This window comes from Nanorana parkeri, unplaced genomic scaffold (assembly GCF_000935625.1).
Source record: "Nanorana parkeri isolate BGI_ZX_2015 unplaced genomic scaffold, ASM93562v1 scaffold224, whole genome shotgun sequence".
In the NCBI taxonomy this organism is placed as follows: Eukaryota; Metazoa; Chordata; class Amphibia; order Anura; family Dicroglossidae; genus Nanorana; species Nanorana parkeri.
Window position 1 is genome coordinate 880,089 of NW_017306492.1, and position 10,358 is coordinate 890,446.

At 42.4% G+C, this 10,358-nt stretch overlaps 1 protein-coding gene across 1 annotated transcript in view; it reads left to right on the forward strand.

Moving 5' to 3' along the window:
• LMNTD1 (lamin tail domain containing 1) overlaps positions 1 to 10,358 on the forward strand; it is a 99,627-nt gene that overhangs the window by 41,763 nt on the left and 47,506 nt on the right. The window contains exon 6 of the mRNA XM_018556069.1: positions 1,932 to 2,117. Coding sequence (XP_018411571.1) covers positions 1,932 to 2,117 — 186 coding nt within the window. The remainder of the gene's footprint in view (positions 1 to 1,931; positions 2,118 to 10,358) is intronic.

A 10,358-nucleotide genomic window follows, 5' to 3' on the forward strand; every position in this document is an offset into this window, starting at 1 on the left:
CCCTCCCCTGTCACGGCAGAGAGCCGTGACAGGATCGAGAGGTGAGCAAACGCCGGTATATGTTCGCTCACCTTCCGATCTACTGAGCCGACCTGTGACAGTCTCATTGTCACAGGTCGGCTAGAACTATGAGGTGAGTGAAAAGCACTCCTCATAGTTCTCCTTTAATTTATAGAACTTATATACCATATTGCTGTTTAAACGAGGACGTTCTCAAACAGTCCTCATTGCCGCACAGCAACCACATGAACACGGAAAGAGAACGGCGTAATAATTTCCACTGGGCTGGCATTCGCTGACGCATTAATTTAAAAGCTTTTAAGAGTTTAATCTCTCAGGGGAGGGATCAGTTCAGAGATAATTAAGACCTTCAATATGGAATGAGTACGGAGTATAGACGGATGAAGGATTCACTATGTAAGCAGCAAAATAATACACATCTTTGCACATCTGAGAATGCTTTTTAATGCTCAGTTCAGTTCCTAAAGATCCTAAAGATCAGTGTGAAAAGGGACTCTGCACTTCCTGACATATTAAAGCACTATCTAAATCCAAAAACAAAAATGTTCTTGGGTTTATATTGCAGTTTACCAGTCCTTCGATATGGTGGCTGCATTCGTTTTCAGGCTTTTTATCCCTTTCACCTGGTGATCCTGCAAACAATGCACTCCCTGTCCTAGGGTGACAACACTGTATCTATGGAAGATTAGTGTTGTCACCCTCGGAAAGAGGGTGCTTTAGGACTACAAAACACCTTCCTCTCTCCTTATCGCCATAACATAGGGAGTAGGTGATGTAAGATGTGAAGAGGGCATTGCTTGAGATAACACTGCAGAGAGCTCAGGAAGGAACAAATGTACATCTCTCAAGTTTTTGAGATTATCTTTATTCCGCAGTGCATCCCCTCCTCTCTTTTTCTGCCTGGCATGAAAGGAGGGTCAAATTTCTGGTCCTTGAAGACCACTGCTCTTCACTGCATGTCTGTGGACACCGATAGCGCCCTTTATTAGATGGCATAGTGATCATGTGATCGTTGCCTTCATTATCTCTGCATGTCCCCTAGTTATTCTGTTATAGATGGACCTGTGTGCTCTATCTTTGGAAACCTTGTTCCTCCCTTTTCTACACCCTAACATCTTATATGCCCTAAGCATTGCTCCTGCAAGTGGTCCTGGCCGAGAGGTTGAAGCGTAGGTTTGTAGCCATCAAGAGCTGATTTGAAGGTGATGATGGAAGCTAAAATAAAGACTGGTATAGAATAATGGAACAAAAGAGAGTGAGGCCAAGTGTTCCTATGGAAGGTAACGGAATATACGCAAATTATGCACAATCGAAAATATTAATACAATGATGAATATAAGGTTGCCACTGAAAAAATCCAGCAGTGTGACCACTTTCCTATTAATAACATTACAATAAGTCCCATTTATACCGGCCAGGCCAGTAAAATTCCAGCAACCCCAGATAACTAGGATATGTCAGAAGTATCAGGCCCACTTTTAAGCTGAGCCTCAGGAAAACAGCTAAATACACAAATAAAATACATATTAGGGAGCGTTTGTATCTGCCAAAGGACTTGTGTCTCTGTCCATCCAGTTCTGAGGTGTACACAGATTTGCCACACAACATAGCCCTGCCTGAAAAAAGGAAAAGACTGTACTTTACTCTGCTGCAGTTAGTTCATTCTTACAGGTCTTGCCCCTCCCCAGCCTGTGACTGTACAGTGGGTCCTCCCTACAGCTCTGCTCTATGCATAGGCTATGTACAGGACAGTGACGATGTCACTTCTACTTTTACAAGGTAACATCTGGGTTCACAAAGACATCACAAACAGTATAACTATATTCTTTGTGTCTTTTTAAAAAAAATATTTAAATTAAAATTCGTGTGTCTGTTTATTTCATATGTCATTTGTTTGACCACATTTGCAGGAGACGCAAGAACTGCAAGCTCAGGTTGCCCAATCCCAAACGCTTGTGTTACGGCTGGAAGATGAGTTGCGCTGTATTAGCCGAGGAGGTCCAGCGCTGGTGGAAGCTGTGCAGAGAATACAGGAGGCCAGTGAGGCTGAAGTAAAGCGTCTACAAAGTGAAACAGAAAGCTTTTACAACCAGAATGTGAGTGTGTATAAAAAGCATATAGAGTGGGAAGGTATGAACTGAATGCATAATGATGGATGATTTGCATAGAAGTACGTAAGATCGTGGAGGGATAGAACCTGCAATCTGTCTGCACTGTGCCTTGGAATGGTAAAGATGACTATAAATGGTTCATAACAAGATGCTCCTCACTTTCCAGTATTGGGAAGTTTTGTTGTGATAGAAGGGAAGAGCTCCTTGGGGAGTCTGTTCTGTCCCTGCTACATGAAATGTACCCTGTCTTCTGTGGATAGCTCGACATGCTAAACCCTCCTGTTCTTCAGTAAGCCAGACCGAGTTAAATCTCTGTACTTTATTAACAAAACAGGGTGGGGTGAAACTGGTGATAAAGAACATAGAAACATACAATCAGTATATAAAATATGTAAATATAGTGTTAGCTCACAAATACAGAGAAAAAACTGTCTATTCATGCCAGCGCGGCTGCCTAAGAGGGAGTTGGGCTCTTTCCTCCAGAAACATGCTGCTGATGGCATTGGATTCTCTGCTCCTCCCAAAATGCTCTTATTTCCTTCTCTTTGGACAAAGAGGATGTTAGGAGTTTACCAAAGAAAAAACAGTCTAAGGCCCCATTCACACTGAGCGACATGAAAATCACGCGATTTTCCGCGCGATTTTATATGTGCGATATTGCGCGACGTCGCGCGACTTTTTCCTATTGGGCTGTATGCAATCAGGAGCAAAATCGCTCGAAATCCGCAGAAAAAAGGGTCATGTAGGAGCGACAAGCTACAGCGACGAGCTACAAGCAATATTGAGCGGCGAGATGTGAGCAGCTCCATTGAAATGGATTGGAGAAGCTACATAGAGCGATATCGCGTGGAAATATGAGCGATATCGCTGCAAAAATCGCGCGATAAATCGATCAGTGTGAATGGGGCCTAAGCTGCTGTAAATAGAGATGTTTCTCTTCAGCTTCATCTTGTGGCTGATTTTGAAATGACAGGTAGGTACGCCTATAATTTCTACATGCCAAAGGCAGAACAGGGTCACCTGTGAAAGTTGGAAGGTCTCCTTGTGACGAGGGTTGAACTTTCCCTCTGCTATGGAGTGAAGGAAATTATGTAATGTTGTGTGAAGCCTCAGGAAGACGATGTGTCCCATTGCTCAGTAAGATTAGTCAGATATCCTCTGCCTAAGATATATATGTTCATCTATGGCCAGCCTAAGATACATATTTAAAGTGGACCTTTCAGGAACTTTATAAGTCTGCACAAATAAAGTCCTGACATGTCACAATATACAGCAACAGTATTTTTTTTTTCAAAATATATCTACATTTTATCATTACAAAGCTATCCTTTAGCTCCAGTCCTGTGACTTTCCTGGGCTGAGAGGATGTCATCGGTCTTCTGCAGGCAGGAGGAAGCGTTTCCTCACTCTCCCCTCCCCCAGTGATCAGATGCAACGTTGTAACTTTGTAACAAGTCACAAGGTGAGAGGCTGCAGCACGGGCTGATCTGTCTCAGACAATTGTGAGCACAGCCAAGAACTGCACAGGCACCGGGATTTACATGATTGTGTCATCTCTGAGCCGGCACCAAAGTCTAGGAAATAGATGGTGTCTCTGGATGAAACCTGAACCATAATGGCTCTCTCCTACCAGGGAAAAAAGCAGATGAAGACATTGTCAGGGGGAGTCCTGTGATCCCTGTGAAAGATAATAAATACCTGGAATTGTTACACTGACACATTAAATAGCATACATGGTGAATACCATTAAATGGGGGTTGGGTTGCTCCTTTTAAAGCATGAATAGTACTGACTCCTACACCCACCATTTTGACTTTTAGGGGAACCTCACACATTTTTTTTTCCTCTTCTGCAGACTGTAAAAAAAAAAAAAAAAAAAAGTAGTTTTTGTTTTTCTTTTGTCTAATGTCACTTTGCTGCAACGAAAATTCGTCCATAATGGAAATTCGTATATATACTGCCGCTAATTAATTTTCGGATTTTGTCCGAATCCCGAAACTAATTGACTTTCGGACCCGAATGCCAAAAAAGGAATTAACAAAAAATCCGAATGAAGAAGAAACTAAACAAATTTTTTTTGCCGGCGCACATGTCTAGTGTTTATTCTACCGGCAGACCGCATCGTTCTTTAAATGTCCATAGTTCCACTTGAAATCTTTTCTGCTGCATTTTGCCCTTCGCACACCTTTGCAGAAGCACATTTCACGATGACAGGTGCACAGGTCGGCATACGAATGACCCTTTTGATAGGTTCATGGGCTGCGACGTGCTCTCCCCTCCGGAGTAGAGTCAATTATTTATATATGTCAGTTTATGAACAGCACGAGGAACCCTTCCCTATAGACTGACAGCAGAACTGCTAATTTTAGCTCTCTGTCGTTTCCCATGAAGCTTTGTTATGTAAGCGGTTTGTGTCACAGCGAGGCAGGGTGAGCCCTTCCTAATAGGAGATAAACTGTGCAACTGCATTGTGCGCTCTCCTGCTGCTTAATAGATGGAGACGATAGAGGGAACGGGGAAATGGAGGAGAGCGCCAATCTCGCCAACCCACGTCCTTGGCTTCGGTGCGCCAATGTATCTACTGAGAATGAAGATTTAACCATCTGAGTGACAGTGTGCCTCTCTGGTAATAGACGGAAACATTGCCTTCTTTAACCTCTTTAACCCAGCGGATCTTTCAGCAACTTTACAAGTCTGTATTAAAAAATTGTAACTGATACAATGTATACGTTGTAACAATCTAATAGTATCATTTTTTTAAAAAGCTGCACCTTTTCTCATTTAGGCCTCATTCACACGAGAAAAAGTCGGCATGTACAGCTCCGTGCTGCATGCAGGGCCGTATCGGGCATCTCCCGGGAAGGACAGGGGCTGCGTGTAATTAGTATTCAGCCCCGTCCTTTTCTATGGGAGTACGAGGCCGTATGCCGCCCTACGCTCACACCAAGTGCAGGTCCGTACGGGTGCGGGTGTCCTGGCTCGGACGCAGACAGGATCCATCCTGTCATCGTACGAGTATGGACACCCGTACCCGCACAGACGTGCAGGGCGGGTGAGCGTAGGGCGTGTACGGCCTCGTACTCCCATAGAGAAGGACAGGGGCTGCGTACTAATCACACGCAGCACCTGTCCTTCCCGGGAGATGCCTGATACGGCCGTGCACGCAGCACAGAGCCTTACGTGCCGGCTTTTCCTCGTGTGAATGAGGCCTAAAGCCTAAGTTCACCTTTCTGACCATGTTTCATGTCACACCCATATTTACAGGGTAACATGAAACATGGTCAGATCGCCAGCCCCCTCCACTTAACTGAATCGCAGGGTTCTTCTCCCCGCAGGCTGCTTATGTTGTTTGAATGCGGCACACATGTACTTCCGACACATCATCTATTCCCAGATCCTTTGATAGGATTTGTGAATGGAGAAACTACAAGTTCTATCGGCCACCGCAGCACTTATAGCCCATTTATTCCTTCTCCCATCCCCATTACTGAATGTACGTGCCAAGGTACAAACATGGACGGGAGTAAAAGCCTGCAGGAGCCAGAGCATTGCATCTGTGATCTACTGATTGCAGTGGAAATGTATAACTGGCTCCAATGCAAAACATACTAAATACACATTTTTCTCTTTTAAGAAGAAGTGTTCATTTATTATTGGGTTTTTTCTTTCAAATAAAAGATGGAATTGCCCTTTAAAAAGCCAATCTTGAGGCCAAGTCAATGACTTTGCCTATGAGATGCAGTCATCAGTCTGCTGCAGGCAGGAGATAGCTTTTTCTCAGTCTCCTCTCCCCCAGTGATCAGACTCTACATTGTGACTTTTAAAACAAGTCACAAGGTGAGAGGCTGCAGCAGTGAATACAGCCAAAGATATACAGGTGAAACTCGAATAATTAGAATATCGTGCAAAAGTAATTGCAGTAAGTGCTGCAAAAGGGGCCCAAACCAAGTACTGAGTACTTATGCATGCTTGTACTTTTCAGAGGTCCGATATTGTTCTATGTACAATCCTTGTTTTATTGATTGCATGTAATATTCTACTTTTTTGAGGTTGTGGATTTGGGGTTCTTGGGGTTTTCATGAGCTGTAAGCCATAATCATCACAATTATGACAAATCACGGCTTGAACTATCTTGCTTTGCATGTAATGAGTCTATCTCATATATTAGTTTCACCTTTTAAGTTGCATTAGTGAAATAAATGAACTTTGCACGATATTCTAATTATTCGAGTTTCACCTGTATATGATTGGGTTATTTCTCAGCTGATATCTCAGTCTAGGAAGTAGATGATGATCCTGGATGATGCCAGAATAAAGATGGTGCCATCTCTCTGGAGCAAAAAGCAGATGAAGGCATTGTCATGAGGAATACTGCGATAAGGAATCTGTGCTCCTCCTTTTAAAGCATAAATAGTACTGACTCCTACACCCACCATTCCAACATTGTGTGACCCCCATAAGCTGTGCCGGTCCTTAGCTAACATAGAATGCTGGGGTCAGGGGGTGTCCTAATAACTAGTAACAAATCCCTGGTAGTGTCACATTTACACATTACTTAGCATGAAATGCTAAATCTGAGGCTAGGTCCATTTTAATGTAAATGTGTATTTACATTATAAAAACACTTTTCTATGTAGCTTACAATTACATTTATCCATTAGGCAGTTATTTTGGCTCATTACATATCCCAACAGAGTTTCCTGCTTTGTATTGCAGCACAGTGCTTGTGCTTTACTGTTCTCCTCTAGCACTGCTTTTCTTCCCTTCTGCTCAGAATATCATCTTTATGCGGCTTGTCATTGACATAAAAAATAAACCGGATGCGCTCTTGCACCGTCAGCTGGGAAAACCCACATTTGCATTGAACGGCAGCAGCTCCCTGTTTTATACGCGGCATTGAGCTCATCACAAGGTGCTGCAACAGATGGTGTCACAGTCGGAGAGAGAGACTGCAGTCTGATAGAGTGAAACAGCAAAATCTCTGAGTTCAAGAAAAATACGAGAAGTAAAGAGGCCCTGTCACCGACATTCCACTATGATATTAGTCAATGGCATACACATTGTATGGGTGGTCTTCTTCCCCTCTGAGATAAAAGGGACTCCCATGATAATGACCCACACATGGCCGTCTCTGCTGTCCTTTATACTCACTTATTACTGTTTATAATGCATTGTGTGATATGTGCAAGATGAGGTCACTACTGATTGTTCTGAGGGTAAAGATTGTTACTTTTCCTGTATCACCCTTTATTAATTCAATATTCAAAAATATTGTTTTTGTATGGAGAAAAAAGAAGGAAAGGGCAAGGTAGAATATAATTAATTGAATTACAATGAAATACTTTAATAGTACATATTGTTATGATTATTATTATTGTTATTATTATTTATATTATATTGTTATTAATAATAATAATAATAATAACAATAATATTGTTTTCTTATTTTTTGCTGTAACTTTCACATGTCTGTCTGTAGCATAGTGTATTTACTGTTGCTGCTGTCATTTCAGAGTATCCTAATTCAACCTGGTCAGACTGATAGATTTGCACAGATAGAAAGGGACAGTGAAGTGCAGCCACTGTACAGCACTGATGAGTAGGAAGCACAGGGTTCCTATGTAATGAGCACATACAGCATGTCCCCATGCACATTTTTATTTATGATTTACAGGCATTTATATAGCGCCAACAATTTACGCAGCACTATACAAACATTTAGGGGGTTATTCACGTGGTAGCCGAAGGATCCAGCCATAGCTTCGACTGATCCTTCAGCTCTCTTCGGCCGCCGGAGCCCTTCGGTTCAGTCGAACTGAAGGGCAGCTGTACGGGCTATTCACTATAGCCCATACAGTAGGCAAATGACAGCTGGGTGGAGCCAGCTGTGATCTCACGCCTGGCTCCGCCCAGTTGTAATGACAGATCAGCATCCCCAAATGACCTGGGGATGCTGAACTGTCATTAAACAATAACAACTGGTCGGAGCCAACGTGACATCACGGCCGGCTCCGCCCAGTTGTTATTCATTCGCCGGGACCTGCTAGAAGACTCTAGCAGGTACCAGCCAATAGGAAACAGTTGGGCGGAGCTAGCTGTCAGCTCCGCCCAATTGTTTTTTTTAATTATTATTTTTTTCTTTTTTTTTAAATCTTTATTTCTTTTTTAATTTAACTCTTTATTTACATTTTTTAAATATTTTTGTAACCTTTAAAAAAAAAAACTATTTTCACTTATTTGCTATTCTACTCGGTATTACGGAGGTACCAAGCAGAATAGCCATGTCCAATCCCGCCTGTGGCAGCTTTGTGAATAACCCCCTAAGGGTCCATTCATACCAGATGCATTGTGATGCATTTTTCAGTGCATTTCATACGCACAGCAATAACAAATACACGAAAATCAATGAGGCCAGTTTACACCAGTGCATTGCGTCGTGCTGTGCTTATCTGTGTGGGAAAAAAAGTAGAGCATGCTCAACTTTTTTATTTAATCGCAACATAATGTGCACAAGTGCGTGACAAATTGCACAAACGCAACGCGCAAAAAAAAGTTGCTAAAGAAACACAAAAACAAACGCAAAATAGAAATAAAAACGCATCACAGCATAGTGCAACGCAGCTAAGCACATGTAAAAACGCGCACCAGAGCATGCAGTGAACTTAACACATCACAACGCATTGCATGCTCTATGGTGTGAATAGACCCGTACATCAGTTCCTGCCTTCAAAGAGCTTATATACAAAGGTCTATATATCACATGCATACATATAAGGACCAATTTACCTTCCAGCATGTGTCTGGAGTGTGGGAGGAACCCCATGCAAGTACCGGGAGAACATGCACACTCCATGCAGGTAGTGTCCTGACTCCTGGCTGGGAGTTCAACTTAGGACCCCAGTGCCAGGAGGCAGTGCTAACCACTAAGCCATTGTGCTGCCCTGTGTATTGTTTAAAAACAAATGTTATAAAAAAGAAACACTTTACAAATCTTGATTGGATTGTCCTTTACAAAAGAAAAGTCTTTAAAAAGAGAATCAATTCTGTTTACACTAAAGACTCCAATATCCTCGGATACGACTCTGCTGATTACTTGGCAATGGCAGTGTTACTTTGTCTCATTCTGCTCTACAATACTCTGCTCATCAATCACATGTGACAAGCTTGTTTTTAGGAAGAGATTGTTCTTTTTAGGACATTGAAACTGAAATAAAATCTCCGTTACCAATGTATCAGTTCTGGTGGGTCTGGGGGAGTTTTTGTTCTTTTGTTACAGTGGTTCTGACGTGTACATCCAGAGTTCAGTATGGGCTGTGAAGTCAACCACCAGACTTTACACCAGTATGATAGCAGATAGCTTGCGTTTGAAGTTTTTGGTATAGAGCAGGCCAGGTACAAAGTCATGCAAAGCCATGCAGTAGAATAGTGTAGCAGGTATTGCCCAGGATGCAGGCAATCACCCATAGCAATGTAGGTATTAGATAGCTGTCATGTAATCCATTTGGCCCTTCCAGTCCCTTCATCCTTGGTACTTGACTGCTATAAAGAGCCTCTCCTGCTGTCTGTTGGCGTTCCACAGAAAAGTTGCCTGGTGCTTTGGTTTTGGTGCTGCAGGAGTGAGACCTCCAATCTTGAACCACATGCTCCCAGAGAAATCAAAACTGTCAAACTGTTTCTGTACTAAAGAAGTATGTCATGCTGATCCAGTGGTTTCAATTCTATCAAGCCGGGGCTGCTGCTAAAAACAGTTACAATTCTAATTCTAAAGGAGGTTTTACACCAAATCTAATAGATATCTATTTGGTTATAGTTACCTGAGTCCATTTAAATTTCCATTCCTTTCTTCTAATCCCCGATGAAGGGGGAGTTTTGTAGTCCTGAAACGCATTGGCTCTTTTTATGTGACGGTGTTACAAACAATTAAAGGCGCTTTGGACTCTTTCATGTTGCGGTTTGGCATCATTCTGTACTTCTATACTTTGGGTTGCTTCTAGATACCCATTGAGGGAGGCCTATGTGTTTGAGAGCTGCCTTACCAGACCCAGATAGCTTGTTTCTACATTTCATTGTGTGATTTCACTTAACTGAAATAAACACTGAAATCTCAGCATCTCTTAAATGTGTTTTTTTTGTTTGTTTTATTCCTGTCCATACCTTTCTTATCAGGTGACAACCACCTTTTCCTTGGGCAACACAAGGACAGAGAGGTGAGGAAAAATCTCTTCAG